The sequence below is a fragment of the Acinonyx jubatus genome, chromosome D2 (genome assembly GCF_027475565.1).
Source record: "Acinonyx jubatus isolate Ajub_Pintada_27869175 chromosome D2, VMU_Ajub_asm_v1.0, whole genome shotgun sequence".
NCBI lineage: Eukaryota > Metazoa > Chordata > Mammalia > Carnivora > Felidae > Acinonyx > Acinonyx jubatus.
Window position 1 is genome coordinate 60667790 of NC_069393.1, and position 20816 is coordinate 60688605.

The following is a 20816-nucleotide window of genomic DNA, read 5'->3' on the forward strand; positions in this document are numbered from 1 at the left end:
ACTTCCCCAAACTTTACAGACCCCTGGATGCTGCCTCCATGAAGCATCTCTTGGGACTGTAAATGCACAGACTCTGGGGAACTGAGTGAGCAGAGTGGAGGACAGAAAAGCCCTCCCCCGGGGATTCCTCGGGGGCCTCTTCCATAATTTCCCATGGTCTGTGGGCAATTCCATCACTCACACACTGAGGGAGAGTACGAACCTCTTTGGAGGAAGTAGAAGGTGGTCTCTGCTTGCTATGGGCCAGTCCCTGGGGTCAAGGCCAAGAGGAGAAAGCACTGGTGTTTGGCCTGTGTTCCACCACAATCCAGTGTTGGGTGAAATGTCCACCTCTTGTGCACACTGCCCAGGGAGGGTCTACAATCCCTCTTGGACAAGAAGTCACAGGCCCTCGGGAAAGACAGGGTGTCTGGTTTCCCCAAACCTAGTGGTCTCTTACTAAAGGTGCAGTGAATCCATGAGCAGATCTATGGACCCAGAGGTATGTCTGCCAGGGAGGTAGGAACTCAGTTGTGATTATTTTGGAATTACATTTATTTATCCCAGAAGAACTCCCTGGCCCAGTTAGTCACTGGCAATAGTTTCTAGAAAGTAGTAATTTTATTCCTAGGGTCTCCCCAAGATGATAGTGACTGCTCAAGATAGCACAGCTCCACAGGATGTCAGGACTTGGGAATGTGGAGTCACAGGGACGGGTGGAGAAAGACTGTTTATCCCTGGACTGACTCAGGGTTGGTATCTAACGGTTACAGAACTGGACAGTGGCAGAGGAGAACAGGAGGAGAGCATCTCCCTGCATGTAGGGTTAGCGTGCTGGCTCTGGGCAGACCCCTCCCCTGAAGAAGACTTTCCCTCTTAGGACTCAGGCTTTGCCCTCTAAGGGCCATCTGAGGTACTCCTCCCTGCCTGCATCAAAGCCTCCTGAGAAAAGAACGTGGGGCCCCAGCCACACTGAGGCCCCAGTGAATGGAAAGGATGAAGGTGGTCCCTATTCCAGAGAAGGGTCATGCTAGGTGTGGGGGTGGGGGACCAATCCTGAGCCAGGGAGACAGAGAACAGATGAGGACATTTTAGAGGAGATGGAAAGGCTCTGAGGGGCTGCATGCTTCCAGATCCTCCTCCAACAATGGCCTGGAGACATCTGGTACCAGGGAGGGCTCAGGACTCTGGGGTCAGGAGGTGTGGGGGGGGGCGGGGGCAGGCTGGAGGGAGGATGTGAGGATTCAGGACTCGTGATCCAAACAAATCCCTAGCTTCCCGGCTTTCTGCTAAAGCCACTAGATGCCACTGTTGATCCAGGCTCTGGCCAGAGAGGGGCTCCCTCCTGCCAGCCTCTCCCCTCCTGCAAAAAAATGGCTAGTGAAAAGAAAATCTGCTTTGGAAAATCACTTACCTTTAGCTCCTGGTCGGCCGGGGGTTCCAGGAAGTCCTGATGTGATTAAAAACAAGTCAGTCTAGGTGATTAAGCCCAGGAGATTCCAGACCCCTCTGGTAGTAACTGCACTCTGTCACTGGGCACAGCCTTAAGCGCTGCTGAAACATGGCTCTGCCTTCTGCTTTAGCCTGGGGGCCCCTCGGAGGAGCCCCTTGCTCTGAGCCCTTCCCCCTCTCTGCGAAATGGAGTGACCTCTGGGCTTGAGGACATGGGCTCAGGTTTGGGGGATCCCAGGGAGTCTGGATTATGAGCCTCTTATAGCCTGCCACTCAGCCATGGTCCCCTCCCTCTGCGGCTGGTGGTGGGCCAAGCTCTACCAGGAGTGCGTGAAGGAGGTCCCTGTGCACTCAGCTTTTGTGGGGAGACCTGCTGCTTGGTGTCATTTTACATCTTTGCCTAATTTCTTTTAGGAGTTGGGGCTGGGCATGGTGACAATCTCTCAAACCCAAATGTCAACACCAGTGCAATCATCGGACAGACTCTGACACTGAAGCTGTCCCAGAGATACTGGGCCTCACATGAGGTGCGCTCCCCTCTCCTGCCCCACCATTGCGGAGACCAGGCCTCTGGGAGCCCAGCAGGGCTCCTGTGCCTGAAGCCTCCTCTCCCGGGGTCCTGCACCAGTGACTGGGCAGACAGAATCGGCAAATGATTTGGCTTGGTTTCTCCAGAATGGCTTTCTAGATTGTTCTCGGTGTATTTTTCCTTCCTAATATGTTTCTTGTGACTCACAGTGAAAGAACCTGAACTAGTTTTTTCCAGGGGAGTGCAGGGAGGAGAGGAAACTCTTAAGGTGACTGGAAAGGCATTTGCAGAAAGCTGGAAGCAGGAGGCTGGGCAGGTGGCATCTGGAGGTGGGAAGGGCCTGATGACTCACCCTGAGGTCCCTGAGGTCCTGTGAGACCTGCGGAAAAGAGAACACATGAGAGAGACTGAGAGAGAGAGAGAGATGAAGGGCTGAGGAGCCACACCCTCGGCTGCGGGAGGACAAACTCAGGATGCTCCCCACACTGGACAAAGAGCTGTTCTTTGGGCTTTGCAAGGAAGTGACCACTGCTCCATCAGGCAATGGTTCTTAGCCTGCTTGGAGTCCTAGACTCTTTGGCGTCTGAGAGCGATGAACCCAGAAAGCTCATACAGTCATGGATCCCCAATGCTGCCCCCCAAATCCCCTCCCTTGGTGCTCCCCATCTGTGCACCCACCAAAGGAGCCAGGAGGCACCCCTGTTCCAGCAGCCCCCTTGTCGAATGCTGCCTTGCCTCACAGCTGTCTGGCTTGCTTTGGTCTGACCCTCCCGTAGCCCTGCGGCTCTGGCTCCTGCTGGGCCTTCAGGTGGAAACCCTAACAGTGGGCTCTCTACTCAGACTGGTGTTGATGAGTGTCCAGGTATGGCCAGAGAGGAGGTGGGTGGAGGGGACGGGCTCAGAGGAGCAAGGCATAGAAATGGCCTTAAACTGCATTTTTTAAGAGATTCCTTGCTCCTTTCTAGAACTCCCAGCTTTCTGTTAATCTCTGCTAATGAACCGTGAACCTCTCTCTTCCAAGTTGCCAGAGTTGGTGACCCAGTGGTGTCAGAACCCAGTCACTGAACACAGAACCAGCTAGCTGGTGTGGCCACTCCTTGCTGAAATGCTGGAGGAAAATGGGCTAAGGCACACACATTCACATGTACACACACACACAGGCCGTAGCTCCCCTTTGCCACTCTGTTACCTGGCTTTCCTGGGTCTCCAGAAGGCCCTGGTGGGCCACGGGTTCCAGGCATCCCTGTCAGACCCTGTTCACCTAGAAAGAGCAGGAGATAAAGAAGGGTTTTCCTTTTAGGAAAGCTGAGCCGGCCAGCACATCTGAGCCTATGGCTTCTGGGGTTTTACTAATTTGCTGGCAGGTGGAAAGGAGAAGGGGAGTAAGACCTGGGTCTCATGGGGGTCCTGCTGCCTTATGATTAAGGGGACTGGGGACTGCATGCTGGGATGTGGGCAGGGCAGGGCCAGGCAGTGAGCACGAGGAGAGCAGATCTGCAACCCACCTCTTGGGCCTTGGTGTCCATCAGGGCCAGCGGGTCCTAGGAAAGCAGAACCACATACCACCAGTTACCCCAAGAGCTACTTTTGGGCCTCCCTCCCTCGATGGCCCCACGGGCTTCAGCCAGTTGTCTCCCAGGCGGGAGCCCGTGCAGCCCTTCCCACAGCTGCCGACCACGGATGCCACTTTCTCCCTGGCCTCTTCCCCTAAACCAGGGACTGTGTATTTTCCTGCAGAGAACTAACGTGTCAGCAACTCCCCATTGCATCCCCAGGGCCTACTGCAGACTCAGCATGCACCAGATGCTCAATAAATGCCTGCCTCGTTTACTCAAGGTCCTGGAAGTCAAGGTCCTCCAAGTCCTCTCCTCTGCTCTGGGTGTTACGCTAACCTTTGTCCAAAGTGGCGTCCTTCTGGGACCGTATCTTGCTTTCTCCCACCCCTTTGTCTCTCCTCACTTGTGTTGTCTCTGCAGAGACTTTTCCAAAATGACCATGATGAAATCTTCCTTGCTTTGTAAGGCCACGTGAAATGCCTCCTCCTTCATTTCTAGTAGGAAGGAATCTCTCTCTGCCATACCCTCATAGCGCTCCGTGCCTTTCAGGGCACCTGTCCCTTCTACAAGCTTTATCTCCCCTTGCGAGAGGTAAAGCATTTTACTTGCCCTACATGGCATCCTACCTACAGTCAGAGCCTCCTCGCTGTGTTACATGAATGGGAAACTGAACATACCACATCCCCACTGGTGGAGCTTAAACCCTTTTGGGACTTGGTGCTAAACGCTCTGCCCTCTGAGGGTTGTTGGTCAGCTTCCAAGTCCTGGCTGACAAGCACCTTGCTAAGGGTCAGCAAAATGGTTAAACCCTGGATCTGGCTGTGACACCAGCTCTGGAGTACCAGGGTTATGCCAGGAACAGCGTGGGTTCTAAGGGACCTCAATGCTTATCTGTCCTCCCCCGGGGCCCAAGTGGCCTCAAGGCAGGGACCAGGCTGGATGGGCCACCAACCCCCAGCAGTAACAAACCCAGAGACAGAAACAGCCTGCACATGGGCCCTCAGACAGACTGGAGAACAGGACACGCAGCTCTAGAAGCAGGCTCTCGGCTCTCTGACCTCGACTGGAAGGGGCAAACCCACTGCATCCGTTCCTTTGGGACACTCACCCATTGCCCCTTTAGCTCCAGGCTCACCCACGGCGCCAGGCAAACCTCTCAAGCCAGGCTCGCCTGCAAAGGAAACAGGCTTGCTGACTGGGACTTCCACGATACGCGTGTTCCCCACCCCCAAGACTGCCACCTCCCCAACCAGAGGAGCTGGAGTAACAAACAGAGGCTGCGGACACAGCCCCTGCTTAGATTCTATGGTCAGGGTCCCCGGGCAGCAGACACAGGCAGGTCCGGAGCCATGTCCGGTCTGAAGGGATGTGCAGATGAATCATTTCCCTGGCAGCACAGAGCTGGCCAAAGCACTGTTTCTACAGATTTCTTTTTTAGTCATTCAAGCTGGCAGAAGGTTAAGCAGATGAGAGGCTTGCAAGTAGTGTCAACTTTCTGCTGCTCTGGGAAGAGCCTAATTTCCCCAACTGGATCCCCCCGAAATAATCCAAGACGATCATAAACTCCCTTTCCTGTTCCAAACATTTACCGTCTGGACTATACGTACATTTTGATACTGGTTTCTACTCCATTCATTGTTTTTTATTTTATCCTGTCTTGTGCTTTTTCCCTAGATTACAAGTTTCCCGAAGGTTTTTAGACAGAGCTTCTGCCTCATATTTGTGTATTTCTTTCCACCTCCAGTGCCCGCTGGGTTTACAAGAAGTCTTTAGTGGATGAAATCAGATTCCTGTGCAAGACTGACCTGTGAGGCCTCGGGGTCCTTTCTCCCCCTGGTCACCTGAAACAGACATGGGGCAGGGTGGGGTGGCAGGAAGCAGCAGTCGGAGCAAGGCAAACAGCCTCACTCAGTGAGAGGGACCCTGGCTACAAACAGTTCTCACTGTGCCCTTGAGTTGCTGCCAGCAGAATGTCAGTAAGACCCAGGCACTGCTGAGGCCAAGGAGCTCGCTCTCCCCCGGGGTCAGGACGCCCCCCACAAACTACCCCAGCCCCTGCTGTTGCACAGTGAGTGCCATGAGTGCAAGGAGAGCCAGACGAAAGAGGACGTGCCTCAACACTGCATCCTGACCACCCTGCGGGCCACCCGACCACAGTGCTTGTGACATAGGTGCTCGGTTTCCCCTCTTCCTGCCTTAGTTTCCCTATCTGAGAGGCTGGGCTAGAATGAGCTCTCAGGTCCAATCCTGGACCCTGAGACAGGTTCCCATCAGGGCTCCCAGGAGTCAGGCGGACTATGGGGATGTCTGAGCAGTGGCAACGTACCTTTGGGTCCCGGTGATCCCATGGGACCTTTGTCACCTGAAAAGGTAAGGGACAACTCTGTGTAAGGAGCCCGAGGGGATGACCAAAAAAGGGCGGTGTCTGTGTGCAGACAGGCTCTCTGCCATCCTGACCTGCCCTCTGCTTACATACCTGCCAGCCCATACAGCTGCTGGTCACATCCACTGGCCCCTTCCTGCCCCACCGCCCAGACCTCCTTCTTGAGTGAGTGGCATCTACAGGGTGGCATCCCCTTCCCCAAGCTCACCTTTGACACCAGGGAGTCCAACTTCACCTCGGAGCCCTTGGGGACCCACAGAGCCTGCAAGCAAAGGCAACCATGCAGCTAGGTGAGTGGCCTGATGGACCGATGGACATGGACACAGGCAGAGACATGCACACGCACACACACACACAGGTGCACGCACAGCCTGGGGTAAAGTCAAGGGCTGCTCTCCACAGACTCCTCCCCACAACCCTGCTACATCATCCCGGCCCAGTTCCTTGCCCTAGTGTCACAGGCCCTGATGTAAGGACACCTCATGGGGCCGTGGCAGAAACACTGGTCCGCATTACAGTGTGGGCTACAGCTCAAGATTCCCAAGACAGCAGAAGGGCTCTGGCCCACAGGGAGGAGGTGGCCACAGGGACTTTGCTCAGGTGCAAGCAGGACAGTAAGTACCTGCTGCTGAGGCTGCCGGAGGGCCATGAGCCCTGAGCCAGGTCAGCACGGAGCTCCCCAAAACCACTGGGAACCTGACCTCAGCTTCAGGGGACACGTGTATGGACGGGAGTTTTGGACCTCTGGAAGGCTCCATATAATTGCTTCTTTTGCTTTAAAAATGTGTTTCTTTTTAGCATCCCTTTCTTTTCCCCAGAAACAGCATCTATTTTTATAAGCAGCACACTGACCTGGGGGACCCCGTGGGCCAGGAGAACCACTGGAACCTGAGAAGAAAGACAAGACCACAATCATCAGGGGCGAGCCACAGGCCAGGGACACGTGACCCCACAGTGAGGGGCAGGTGGGGGCTCACTTCCAAGTGAAGGCTGTGTGTGTGTGAGCATTGCCCACACAGTGTGGGTTCGTGCCCAGACCCCAAGTCAGTGGGTCTGAGAGGGACCCCAGTGCAATGTTCTCCTGAGGGAGGACACTACAGCTGGTGGGATCGAGAGACCCCTGCTCCTTCCCGGTCAGAGTAGAACATGTGGGCCCAGGGCAGCAGCAGGGAGGGGAGATGGGCATCAAACTGAGAAGGCCCCGTTCTCCCTGAGCTGTCCAGACAATGCTTTTGAAGGAGTGCAATTGGGCAGCTGTCGAGTGAGGAACTTAATCTGACTTGGGACTTCCTGACCCATCCACCCACTTAGGGGCCACATAACAGGGCCACTGAAGAGAGACAGAAACATGGTCCCAAAAATTCCAGCCCTGGGGTCAGTTCCAGCCCTGACCCCCCAGGCACTCCTTTGTGGGGGTGCTCTCTGGGCCCATTGTCCCTGCAGCAGGTTAGGGCCGTCAGGATCCACTGCCTGGACCTCTGTGATCCGTACCATCCTGGCACTTGACTTACCTTTGGGACCCACAGAACCTGGGACACCAGGTGGACCCTGAACACCGGGTTCACCAGCAGCCCCTGGGGAGAAAGCAGAGGATGCTCAGTTTGCTCGCGCACCCAGCCTGGCAGTGTCATTTGTGGGCAATACTTCCCAACTGCTGGTGGTCTCTGATCCATCAGATACCTCCTTGAGGCCACAAAGCTGCAAAACACCTTCAGTTTCTACCCCCAGAGCCTTTATAGCCCATGAGGTCTGGCCCACAGGAGCCACTCAATAAATATTTGTTGCCTGGTTGAACAATATTTTTAAGACAAAGAGGAGCTAAAAATAAAGCTCTTGCTCGTGCTCTTTTGGCATTGTGAGAATTTCTAGAATCTGTGCCTGGTTTCATCTGATGAAAGCAGACTCCTGGTTAAGAATCTAGTTGTAAAATCTTCCCAGCCTCCTCCAGGGCTGGGCCTGTGTCTAAGTCTTTCTATCTCTCCTTCCCTGCCTATTTCCAGCCATGAAGGTTTGTGGGCCCACCACCCTTCTCCACCTTTGGTCAGGCTCTGCCCTGAGCCTCTTACCTCAGACCTGACTCTGCACTGCCTACGTGGGACGACCCTTTCTCCTTTTGACGACCTTCTTTGTGGATTCCGAACGCTGCAGGGTTCTTAGATTCAGACCCAAACCCACAGCCCAGCCCACACCCCCATTAGAGTGTGGTCTTTACAGGGCCTGGCACAGAGCCTGGCTCGAGGTAGCTGCTCAGTAAAGGCCATTGAAAGAAGGAGGGAGAAAGATGTGACAAGGAAGCATGGATATAGCCAACCCTCCTGGTAAAGGAAGAGCCTCTTACCTCTGTCCCCTTTCTCTCCAAACCCAGGAGGCCCTGCTTCACCACGAGGTCCCATGGGGCCTTCTCGTCCTCTCTGGCCCATGGGACCCTCCATGCCAGGCTCTCCTGAAGAAAGGAACCTCAGAGTTAGGAGCCAGTGCCCATGGCTAAGGGCTCCATTGGCAGCATCTCACATGATCAAAAGGCCCTCTGCTCCTCCGTCTGGACACTCGGGCTTTGGTGGGCTCTAGCCCGGCCCCCATTGCCTCTTTCTCACTGCTCCTGGGCCACAGCACACCCTTGCCCCAGGGCCCACGGCTGCTCCCTCTGCCTAGAGCATTCCCCCCAGATCTCCCCATGCCTGGCTCCCTCACCATCTTCAAGTCTGTTCAAATGGCACCTTCTCAGTGAGGCCTTATTCAAATTTACCCCCTCAGTGTGCAGTGCCGTTGTGTGGCTCTGTCTTTCCCGTTTCATGATCTACCTCCTACCCTGCTCTGTACTTCACGAATTTAGGTCTTTCTCCCCAACCCAAAGATAAGCAGCGATTTGTGTTTTATTCACCAATGTCTCCCGGCTCCTAAAACAGGGTCTGGCACAGAGCAGGCACTTAATGAAATGTTTATTGAATGAATGAGTAAGGGAATAAGAGAATGGAAAAAGCGGCTCTTACCCACACTGCCTTTTTGTCCCTTTGGTCCTTCTGGACCTGGGTGGCCCAAGAGCCCAGGGATGCCTGTGGACACACAACGACACCTGAGCCCTGTTTTCCCCCAGAACCCGGGAGCCAGGGACAAGCAGCCCGCAATACCAGCATGCCATCAGAGGTTACCTACCTGGAGTCCCCGGGAGCCCCCGATCTCCTGTGGGGACAGAGATAAAAGAAGTCAGAAGACTTGTGCCTGTTGCCTAAAGGAACCACCGGGAGAACATAGGATTGCCACATTTAGTAATTATATGGGATGCTTAGTTCAATTTGCATTGCAGATAAATACTGAGTAAATTTCTAAGGTAAGTATGTTTAACGTGGTATTTGGGACACACTTACAGTGAAAAATTATTTATCTGCAATTCAAATTTAACGTCTTGTATTTTATGGCAAGCACAGAGTCAGGGACTCCAGGACCAATGGTCCTCCTCGCCATCGTGGTCAGGAGGGGTGTGTGGCCTGCAAGCTGGAGCCTTGGGGAAGGGGGCTGATGTAGTTACCCAGGCTGGGGTGGGGGGCAGGGAATCCCCAAGAGAAGTGGATGGTCATCAAGTAGACGAACCCCCAATTCCTGCACTGAGATCTCTCGGGAAGGGAGGTAAAGGTGGGGACAGAGGGACGACTCTGTCTCTTGAACCGTGGCTCTCAGCATGGACTCTGCACCACCAGCCTCAGAACCACCTGGGGCGATCAAGACCCTAGACTCCAGGCCCCACATCTGCCGAATCAGAGGCTCTGGGAGTGGGGCCCAGAGTCTTCTGGCAACCCTCCTACCCACTGAAGTTTGAGAACCCCCCTCAGCTAGAACAAGGGGTGCTGCTGTGGTCATTGGGATTGGAAACCTCTTCCACCCATGGGCCTGTCCCACTGACTGTCAAACCCCTTTTCTAAGGAAAGAGATCAATTTCCTACAGCATATCAATGAGTGTCACACAAGTTAGCACATGATTGTCCCTCAACTAACACTGTGGGGCACCTTTTCCTGTGTATATGTCCTGTCTCCCTGCCAGACTGCCCACCCCCGCAGGTAGGTGGCACTACCCCAACTGGAGTCCCCCCCCCCCCCAGGAGCCCCCTTCCTAAGACCCCTGGCAGCAGGCTTCTCAGCTGCAATGGTGGTTCCTGACCTGGTTCATCAGAATTAACCTAGGGGGAGGAGGATCCAGTCCCAGATGATCTGATTCCTGGCAGGACCCAGGAATCTGTATTTCTAGAAATCCCCCCAAGGATTGTGTATAGTAGCAGGTCCTCAGGCTGCCCTTTGTGCTGAGGGAGATGCAGATCCTTGATACAGATCCCTTGTCCTTGTCCAGGAAGTCCCTAGAACCCTGAGAAGGGACAAGGGACAGTGCTGCCCCAGAGCTATAGAGCCCTGCTCTGTCACTAAGCCCTCTGACCTCAAAAGCCCAAGGGTCTGCAAGTCCTACACAGAGGGGAGCTGGCCCGGAAGACTGGGTGTGGGGGAATCAGACGCAGGCTGCTCATTTTAAACCAGCCCTTACTGATACTTTAGGTTAAAATCTCCACATTTGATTTACCTTTAGGTCCTTGACTTCCCATGTCACCTAAAATCAGAAACACACGAAAACTATGAGGTGGGGTGAGAACCCAAGAGCCACTCTCTCCTGGTGTTTTTGGACCCACAAACGTCACTGCGGTGTGGGTGGGCACGCAGCTTGGTGCCCTTCAGTCTCCGACCACCTCACTGGGGCACGTGGCTGGGCCTCTCTTCAGTGATGCCCAAGGTCCCCTCTCATTCTAAGATATCCTGACTGTAAAGCCAATTCTCAACCCTCCCGACAGACACCTTAAGATCTTTCTACTGCTCATCCTTCAATTTGGAAAATTTCCACCCAGAAAACCTGTTCCACAGGCAGGAAATGAGAGCAGCGTGAGGGCTCAGTCCACCCCAGTACCTTTAGGGCCGGGGCTTCCTCGGAGATTTCCTATGAGAGAAGGTAACATGGAGTTAGCTGCACAGCTTGTACGTGTGTGTCACACACACACACACACACACACACACACACGTGCATACACACAACGGGGTGGGGGGGCACCGCGGTCTGGGGGAAGACAGAGAAGATGGGACTAGGAACCAGATTCCAAGGGGTGGTAGTTGTGTGATCTTGGGCAATTCTCCTTCACAGACCTCAGTTTTCCCAGCAGTCAGATGGGATCACAATGCTGGTTCCCCCTCCCAGGATCCCGCACAGGACGGAGGGAGCACAGGAGCCCGGAAGGCTTTCGCCCTGCCCTGCGCTGTACTCACCGCTCTCCTGTTCCGCCATCAGCTTGCCCTTCACGAACAGCCAGAGCGCCTCCTGCCCGTGGCCATCAAGCCCCAGTTTCCCCAGGTCGGCCCCGACGCCGGGCGCGGCGCCCTGCAGCCGGTCCTTGTTGCTCCGCTCCACCTTCTCGTCGTAGAGCAGCACCCCGCTCCGGCTCTGCTCCAGCTCGGCCACCCGTGCCTTCAGTGCCCTCACCTCCTCCGCTGAGACAGGTGGACAGAGACCGGTCAGCCAGGCGGGGCCTCCCAGCTGGCAGCACCCTCCCAGCCTGCAGCACACCCCGAGGTGGGCCTGATGTGGGGCTCTGGGGACCTTTGGCTGGAATCTGTACAGAGACCACGTGTCGTGACCACCAGTGGGGGCAGCTGCTCAAAATGGTAACCACACCCTGAAGAAACCGGGCCTGGGACTCTTCTCACAGGAGGACGCCACACAGCAGTCCCCCATCCTCCCTGGGGGCTGCTGCGAGAGCCGACAGAGACCCATAGGGGTGCTTGGAAAAGGTGAAAATCAAAAAGGCCCTGAGCACGCACGGCCTGATGATTACAGGCAGCCAAATGCGTAGCAGGCTGTGACAGGGACGGAGGGCCCTGGGCTGGGAGCCACACCAGAACCCCAGTTCTGCCACCAAGTGGCCGTGGGACCTGGACCGAGTGCCTCCAGTCCTGCCACTGAGTGGCTGTGGGACCCAGACCGAGTACCTCTAGAGCCTGGCTCCCCACCTGCAGTAATGAGGGGTCCTCCCCGATTGCCTCCGGCCCCTGGATGTCTGACACGCGGGACACTCACTGCCCCTCCAGACAGGCAGTGAGGCCTGATGTCCTGCCACTGTCCTACATACCCAGAGCAATGAGGCCGAACAGCAGCCCCAGGAGCAGCAGCCAGGTAAGCAGCAGGCCCAGCAGCCACTTCCACCAGCTGCAGCAGGAGCCACAGGGGCACCAGGCCGGCGCCGCCCCCCACGGACCCCCTCCGCCGCCACCTTTGCCGCCACCTCCGCCTCTACCGCTGCCCCCGCGGTGATTGTAGCTGTGAACATCTGTGGAAAACAAAGGAGGGGTAAGGGGAATGCAGTAGGCTCCCGCCCTCTTCCCTCCAAATTCTGGGGTTTTTGGTGACTTCCTGGGGGCCTGAGTGAATGCTAGTCGGGGCTGGCAGCTCCAAGGCGGGCAAGGCTGGCTCCTGGAACACACACAGGGCCACAGCTGGGGAAAAGCACACATGGGACAAGCCTGGGCTAGAGGTGTATGACACAGTGGAGGTCCCTTCACCTGTTTCCTTTCTCATAAAGTGGGGTTAAAAGATTCCCCACTTCATAGAATGCTTGCTGATGAAAGGAGGTAAGGCAGGTATGGGCATTAGCAGAGGATGCAGCCCAAAGCACCCAGTTTAAAAATCTTGATGATGAGCATGGATTTTGCTACAACTTCCTGAATTTGGTTATGGCCAAACCCAAAGCGTTCCCGTCTCCCTCCACACCTGCATTCCGTTGGGCCCCTCAGCTCCTGTGTAATCCCTGCAGTGCCCGAAATTACACTCAGCACTTAAGGGATGGCTGGGAAGCTGCTGCTGTTGCTGCTGCTTCTTTTTTTTTTAGTGAAAAGGATTTTTAGTGTCTAAAACAGACTGATAACCCTTGGTCTGTTTCCCTCACAAGTCTGTGTAAGCAAGTGAGAAAAGTCTAAAGGGCTAGGGATGTGCGTGGTCTTAGAGGCACCCTGAAGCCCAGGTAGGGGGCTCTGGAAGACACAGCAGTGGCTCCTCTCTATTGGGAGACCCTGGACCCTGGACCCTTCTGCAGCCCTGCCCCAGCCCCCTGCCAGCCCCCTCCACTGCCCTCCACCCTGCCTCCTCAGGCCTTCAGGGAAACACTTTAGAGGTGCAGGGCTCATGTGTGCCCTGGTTCCAGGTGAGGGGGTGGTCATCTGTTCTGTTCATCATAACCAGCCCTCTCAGCTCCTGTCACTGCAGGATCTGCTGTGGCTACTTACCTGCGGAGGTGACCTTGCCCTTTGTGGACACAGTCTTCACATCCCCTGGAAGGCAAACACCAAGAACACAGGTTTTGATCTGAGCTTTTAAATTTTTGTTAACATTTACTCATTTTTTGAGAGAGAGAGAGCACGAGCAGGGGAGGGGTAGAGAGAGGAGGAGACACAGAATCTGAAGCAGGCTCCAGGCTCTGAGCTATCAGCACAGAGCCTGATGTGGGGCTTGAACTCACGAACCGTGAGATCATGACCTGAGCTGAAGTTGGACATTTAACCAACTGAGCCACCCAGGCACCCCTGACCTGAGCTTTTAAGCTGAGGAACCACAGGACAGCCTGTGAGTTGACTTTGGGCAAAACTTGAGGTACATGTGCCATCCAAGCACCTTGAGGAATAGCACCGTATGAGAACGCTCATGGACTCAGTCCTCGCTGATGTGATATTTGCGACCATTATATCAATGAAGACATGGCTGGGCCAGCAATTAATGGTGGGTGAAAAGCAGGATCTTAACTCTCTTGTGACCTAAACCTTTCAAGCCCAAGACATTTTTGGAGTTCCATGTTAGGGGTGACATTTGCACTCAACGATAAATATGTTTATGAGAAATGACTCTCGATTTCTTGGTTAAAGGACTTTATGTTCCTCACCAGGGGTGGAGGGGCAGAGGGCTAGTTCACCAGTCCCTGATGCTATTTGACCACTGAGTGTTTGTGGGCACGGAAGGAATTCTCTGAGAAAACTGTTTACACCTTTCATCAGATTCTATAAAGGGTCTTTTGGTTCCATAGCCCCACCTCCACCCCTAAAATGTAAGTCTTCAAAGTAGGTACTTCCTCAGAGTCGGGCCTGGTGAAGATCATAAGGGATTTCATTTGCATTTTGAAAAGATGTTCTAAGACCCAACTTTTCAGGGAGGTCAGTAAAGGAAGAGAAATCAGTGATCTGGAAAGAGTACACAGGACCTTGAGCATGTGAAGAAATGCAGTTATCTGGGAGAGAATCCAAATATTTGGGAAGGAAAGAAATAAGTGTAGCAAGTGCTTTGCAAAGCGTTTTCTAGTAGCTCTGGAAATTATGGAACAGAGGGAAAAAAAACCCACTGTAGACAGCAGACACGCCATGGGAAGGCTTCTGCTGCACTAACATGCATAGGAGACAGCTGCAGAGCTGGTTAAAACACAGCCTCTGACTCAGCAGGTCTGGGCCAGGGCCTGGCAGCCTTCATTTCTAACATGCTCCCAGGTGGAGCTGAAACTGCAGGTCTAGAGACCCAACTTTGAGTAGCCAGGTCTCAGAAGATGAATAAATAACATGCAGATAGACTAAAGTCAAGGGAACAGTGACCAGATTTCCTCTTACCATTAGCGTCTGATATCAGACAGGTGTCAGCAGTGTAGGCAGCTTGCTTTTCTTTTTTCAGGGTGTCGTCTGAAAAAGAAGCTGTGCATACAACCTATGATCACCCAGGATACTCCATCCTCACTCCCCACTCTGCCCCAGGGCCTCTCCTGCTTGGATACCCCAGTAGGAAGACAGCTCAGCTTCCCTGAGTCAATCTCTCGGATCTGTGCTTGTGGTTAGGAGACTTCCCATTGCCCAAAGACCTCTCTGGGTGTGTTTTGCCAGAATGTTCCTGAATGTTTATCTACATTCAAGGCAGACCCTGGAGCACCCTATTCAGGCAGGTAGATTTCATTTGAATGGAGCAACTCCAGTTTTCTTATTAAAATGTCTCAATCCACCTTGCTAGGACATTCTGTCTCCTATACCATCTGCCTCTCTCCTGAAACCTGCATGGCGTGGGCTCCCACGTACTTGCGGCGATGGTGGCCGGGGAGGCGGTAAAGACCTTCCCACTGTCCTTGGTCATGATCAGCAGCTCCATCTCCTTCTTGGCTGGTGTGTTGTCTTTCTCCAGGATCAGGAATTTACAGTCCTTGTGCAAGAGTTCATCATTCTGGACGTTTGTGGTAGAGGCTGGGGAGGAAAGGAGCAGGCAAGGAGACAGACAAGGGAGAGGGAAGAAATGACCAGAACAAGAAAAAGGAAGAAAGGCGGGGGGGGGGGGGGAGAGGGAAAAGAGAGATCAGCAGCTGCATCTGAGGGTCTCCTGCTCTCGCTGACAGTGTTTACTAAGAAGCATCCTGGGGAACAAAGCCACCCTCCCCTGCCTGGCTGAGCCTGGCCACCAGGAGTGGGTCAATGTGGGAAGCACCAGGTGGCTGGCCTACGGTACTGTCCCCTCACCTGGACACTACAGGATCTCTAGCCAAAGGGTCAAAGTCCCCTTGTCAGTCATGCCCTTTTTTAACTGATGTGGTGGGTTCATTGCTATCCCTCAGTCTCAAGTGTTACCATCCTGGAGGCACTTTTCCTGACCAGCTGGTCTAACATGAACCCCTGCCCCATCTCTGCTACCTCATCTATTTCTTCTAAGTAGGTATGATTTTCTTTCATCGTTTCCTGTCATTTGTCTATGTGTCCATCTGCCTCCTCTCCGGCTGCAATGGTCAGCCTGATGAAGGCAGGAGTCTAGTCTGTCCTGTTCACGTTCATACTCTGAGCACTTAGAACAGCATCTGTCTCATACAGAGCAGGTCCTCAGTAAATCTTTTCTGAATCAATGAATTGTTGAATGGAAGGGAACAACAGGATCACAGCAATGGAAGAAATAACCCACTGGGTGAGGAGAGCCCAAGTTGATAAAGATCCTATTGAAAGTGTGTATGGTGTGGGGCACCTGGCTGGCTTAGTTGACAGAGCATGTGACTACTGACCTCAGGGTTATGAGTTCGAGCCCCACACTGGGCATGGAGCCAAGAAAGAAAGGAGAAGGAAGGAAGGAAGGAAGGAAGGAAGGAAGGAAGGAAGGAAGGACAAAGGAAGAAAGGAAGGAAGGAAGGAAGGAAGGAAGGGAGAGTGTGTGGTTGGGGTGGTAGCTTCTGAGGGGCTCCCGGGTTCTTGCAATGGGTGACACATAACAGGAGCAGGCCAGGGGCTTCCAGACAACGGTGGGGACTGGGGTATGAATACCTGACCCTAAGCTCCCTGCCCCACCCCTTGGCCCTTGAAGGCCAAGGTAAGGCTGGGGCACACTTATCTCTGCTCTGTCATGGGAACCAGGAGGCCTTTGGGGTGAGTCGTATTTGCAGACCTCAGACCACCAATAGGTTATACCTCCCCCTCCCATATGCCACGTGTCACTGCAGAGCACTTGTCCCCCCACACGTGGTTGCCATCGGCGGCTGGCAGTAGCACTCACCTGCAGAGGTGGACACGCCTGCGCTCACAGCGGCAGGGCCCTGGGGCAGGTTTTTCTTCACACCATATGCTACAAGAAAGGAACCACTGAGTCAGCAGGGCCAGTGTGGGAGAGTGGCTCCACAAAGCCTAGAATAGCCTGAGCAGTCCCAGCAGGGGGCAGGCTCCCCAGGTGACAGGAAGAGCTTAGTGGCGACTAAATAAAATGAATTATAACAACAAAGGCAACTGTCTCCAGCCACAGGGACAGCAATGAGTTTAGATGACACTTTCTTTGGTCTAATCCTCATTCTTTTAGGATTGTTCCAAAATTCCACCTCCTCCCTGAAGTTCTCCTAAGACTCCTTCCCTTCAGAACTCCTAACACCTGCTCTGCACAACAGGATTCACGTTGTCATATAGGACACCTGGTTGTTTCACATGCATTAGACTTTCTACTCCAAGTAAACCATAAACAAGCTGAGGGCAAAGGCTAAGGTTCACCCCTCTCCTGTTCCACCTCCCCGGGTTTGCACAGGGGTACACCATAAAATCAGCTAGATGATCGAGGTACAGTGACAGGGGACCAACAGGAACGGCAGTGAGACACAGGGGTATACAGATGACACTCCACAGCAAGGGCTCCCCTGTGGTTTCCCTCACATCCGAGCCAGCAAATGATCGAAGTTGACATCTTTAGGTTGGGAGGTGGGGGGGGGGGCTGTTTCTTTGTTGGGAAAGGTTGATTGGTTTTTAGGGAAATCTGGTCCCTCTAATTCAGTTACTGGAAAGGGATATTGTGAGTTACAGCTGCAACAAGGCGTTACTTCCCAGACCCTAAGCTCCAAACCTTGGCTACTGACCTGTGGAGGTGGTGGCCGCGCCATGGGACAGGGTGGACGAGCTGGGGGCCAGGTTGTTCTGCATGCCAAACACTGGGAGAGGAATGGAGGGCGGGTGAGCGCAGGTGGAGAGGGGGCCCCTTAGCTTGAGGCAGCCCCTGGAGCACTCCAAAGCACTTCCATGATAAAGATCTTGGCACAGGCCAGAGATTTCCCAGATTTCTCAGTTCTCACATTCTCAGTGACACGGTGAGCTCCTCAGGCCCCACCCCTCACTACTGGCCAACAGCTACCAGCAGTTTCATATATTGGGTAGTTAGGGCCACATAGCTGAATAATAGTAATCTGCACAGGGTCTGACAGATGCCACTGTATTTAAAAATATCCCAGGGGTGGGGAGCCTGGGTGGCCTGGTTGATTAAGCATCCAACTCCAGATTTTAGCTCAGCATTAGGCTCTGCGCTGAGAGGGCAGAGCCTACTTGGGATTCTCTACCTCTCTCTCTCTCTGCCCCTCCCCTGTTCATGCTGTCAAAAAAAAATAATAAAACATTAAGAAAATGGTCATATGTTTGCACTGGAAGCCAGGCAGTGACACTGAGCCCCCAGTGAACGACAGTGTTTATAAAAAGATCTAAAGTAAGATCCTTCAGGAGCACCTGGGTGGCTCAGTCTGTTGGGCATCCAACTCTTGATTTCAGCTCAGGTCATGATCTGAGGGTCGTGGCATGGAGCCCCGTGTTGGGCTCTGTGCTGACAGTGGGGAGCCTGCTAGGGATACTTTCTCTTTTCTCTCTCTGCCCCTCCCTTGCTCTCTCTCCCTCTCTCTCAAGATAAAATAAACATTAAAAAAATAAAGTAATATCCTTCTAACATAAGAGTACTTTGCACCTGAAAATGTCCACAGTGCCGGCTCTGCCCCTTTACTTCCATTTCTCCACCACTCACAGAAAAGAGACCAGAACAGAACAAGTAGGTTCTGGACACCCCAAGCACCCTCCCTCAGGCCTTGTCCTTGGGGGCTGATCTCCACCTAGGACTGAGGGCAGGCACCCCTTGGGCCCTGTTTCTGCATCCCGTGTGCAATGAGGAAAGTCTTCACGCTCATGGGCAGAAAGAACATCTTCTGTGGAAACCCCTCTGTTTTCCTCAGCAGTAGGGAGCATCACTAACTTGTAAAGCAAACGTGCTAAAAAGGGCGACGCAAGCTGGCAAGCACTGACCTGAGGAGCAGGTGCTGACCCCGGGGTGCAGTGTGGGAGAGCAGGATGCCATGTTGTTTGGGACTCCAAAGACTGCAGGGGAGGAGGAGGAGGAGGAGGAAGGCTGGTGAGCGGGACCTCCAGCCCAGAGCAGGGGAAACCACAGAGGCACCAGAAGAAGTGCCAGGATTAAATTTTTCTATTTTGTTACATTTCTGGTTTTAGGGAAATCTTGGGCTCTTGCCTCGCAGCCGAGGACCAAATTGTCCATGGTGTGTCTTGAGTCATAACCAAAGAATGGTCATAAGGTGGTCAGGCCTCACGTGGACCCTGGGTCACCCTTTTGCAGAAAAGGCATTTGAAGCCCAGAGAAGTTAACCAACTTGCTCAAGGTCACAGTTAATCCATGTGGAACGAAACTAGGTTCCCTATACACATTTTCATGTTCTTTCCCATTACATTTTTTTTCCTGATACACTGTGCTATATAGTCCTTTTTATGGGGGACCCACCAAAAGAAACACCTTAGAGACTGAATTGAGCTGGGGTTTCAATGGGAAAATCTTGGGATGCTAGGTCACAGAAGACCCCTAGAGAAAGCCTCCAGGGAAGGTAAACAGCAGAGGGGTCGTTCAGCTCCAGGTAAAACTGCAAAGGGTTCAGGGGTGGGAGGGGAAGTGCACTGTACCACGTACCCGATCCTGCAGAATAGGCATTGGTGTTGAGGAGGGATGAGCTCTGGGTGGTCACATTGTTGTGATAGGTCCCCATGGAGGACCCCGCCGGCAAGGTGGAAGACCACATATGGGAGGGAAGGTTGGCGTCCAAGATGGTTGTATCATAGGTGCCGGACACTGGAAACAGACAGGCACACCCACAGCCCAGTGAGAGACAAAAGCAGCACCCAGTCAGATCGGTGTGCCGGCACATTCTCGGGTTTAGCCCTGAAGGTCCCATGTCCCGGGACCTCCCTCAGTCCAGGGAAGTTGGTCAGTCCACTTTCATCTGAAACTTCGGAGCTGGTGAAAACTCGATCTCTTGTATTAAAAATTCTTGTTGTGGCTAACAGACACATGAAAAGATGCTCAACATCACTCATCATCAGGGAAATACGAATCAAAACTATAACGAGATACCACCGCACACCTGTCAGAATGGCTAAAATGAACAACACAGGAAACAACAGATGTCAGCAAGGATGTGGACAAAGGGAACCTTCTTGCACTGTTGGTGGGAAGGCCAACTGGTGCAGCCACCCTGGAAAACAGTTTGCAGATTCCTCACAAAGTTGAAAATAGAACTGCCCTCCAACCCAGCAATTGCACTACTAGGTATTTACCCAAGGAATACAAAAATACTAATTCAAAGGGATACCTGCACCTCGATGTTTATAGCACCATTATCTACAACAGCCAAATTATGGAAGCAGCCCAAGTGTCCATCAACTGATGATTGGATAAAGAAGTGGTGTATATATACAACAGAATATTACTCAGCCATAAAAAAAGAATGAAATCTTGCCATTTGCAACAACATTTTTGCTAAGTGAAATAAGTCAGAGGAAGACAAATACCGTATGATTTCACTCATATGTGGAATTTAAGGAACAAAATTGATGAACATATGGGGTTGGGGGGAAAGGGAAACAAACCATAAGAGATTCATAGCAATAGAGATCAAACCAAGAGTCGATGGAGGGAAGTGGGTGGCGGATGGGCTAGATAGGCATGGCAATTAAGGAGGGCACTTGTGATGAGCACTGGGTATTGTATGTAAGCTATGGATCACTGAAATCTACTCCTGAAACCAATAATGCACTGTATGTTAACTCAAATTTAAATAAAAATTTGAAGAGAAAAAAAAAATTCTTGCTGACTCCTGGTGAAATCTGAAGTAGGTCAGTTTTGCTCTGGGGTCTGCCCATTTTTCCAAGATCCCCTCCCCACCTCCTGGTGTGCTGTCCCCTCCACTGGGACATCCATCGGTTGCTGATTCCACCACTGGTGCCAGGGGGCCACAAATCCCACACAGAATTCCAGGCGTGAGGCAGGTGCAGATAGCAAAGCCCCTGGTCCGAGACCATCCCACACGGAGGGCAGTCTTCTCTGGTTAAACTCTCCTTAAACCTTCCTATGTGCCAACCAGACCCAAGGGGCACTCTGCCCCCAAGAGAGGGGACTTTGGTGCTTCTTCAAATCTGAAGCCAATTCTGCCTCTTCACTATACAAGGGGGAACTAGCCATGCAAGTCATAAAACCTGCCCTGAGGTTTGGTTTTATATTTAAAAATAAGAGAAATATCACAATCTCAAGGATTGTTGTGTTTTG

The 20816-nt window shown here is 53.0% G+C and overlaps 1 protein-coding gene across 5 annotated transcripts in view; it reads right to left on the reverse strand.

Moving 5' to 3' along the window:
• Positions 1 to 20816, reverse strand: part of COL17A1 (collagen type XVII alpha 1 chain) — a 50496-nt gene that overhangs the window by 12777 nt on the left and 16903 nt on the right. For 4 of the 5 annotated variants that reach the window (XM_053207715.1, XM_053207716.1, XM_027063005.2 and 1 more), the window contains 24 exons: positions 19185 to 19343; positions 18512 to 18583; positions 17311 to 17382; positions 16470 to 16538; positions 15023 to 15184; positions 14567 to 14647; positions 13205 to 13249; positions 12055 to 12252; positions 11195 to 11416; positions 10842 to 10871; positions 10464 to 10490; positions 9053 to 9079; positions 8890 to 8952; positions 8238 to 8342; positions 7411 to 7473; positions 6752 to 6787; positions 6108 to 6161; positions 5843 to 5878; positions 5322 to 5357; positions 4625 to 4687; positions 3466 to 3501; positions 3150 to 3221; positions 2313 to 2339; positions 1394 to 1429 (listed from right to left, as the gene is read on the reverse strand). In XM_053207715.1, coding sequence (XP_053063690.1) covers positions 1394 to 1429; positions 2313 to 2339; positions 3150 to 3221; positions 3466 to 3501; positions 4625 to 4687; positions 5322 to 5357; positions 5843 to 5878; positions 6108 to 6161; positions 6752 to 6787; positions 7411 to 7473; positions 8238 to 8342; positions 8890 to 8952; positions 9053 to 9079; positions 10464 to 10490; positions 10842 to 10871; positions 11195 to 11416; positions 12055 to 12252; positions 13205 to 13249; positions 14567 to 14647; positions 15023 to 15184; positions 16470 to 16538; positions 17311 to 17382; positions 18512 to 18583; positions 19185 to 19343 — 1791 coding nt within the window. The remainder of the gene's footprint in view (positions 1 to 1393; positions 1430 to 2312; positions 2340 to 3149; positions 3222 to 3465; positions 3502 to 4624; positions 4688 to 5321; positions 5358 to 5842; positions 5879 to 6107; positions 6162 to 6751; positions 6788 to 7410; positions 7474 to 8237; positions 8343 to 8889; positions 8953 to 9052; positions 9080 to 10463; positions 10491 to 10841; positions 10872 to 11194; positions 11417 to 12054; positions 12253 to 13204; positions 13250 to 14566; positions 14648 to 15022; positions 15185 to 16469; positions 16539 to 17310; positions 17383 to 18511; positions 18584 to 19184; positions 19344 to 20816) is intronic. The other variant, XM_027063006.2, reaches the window with a different exon arrangement.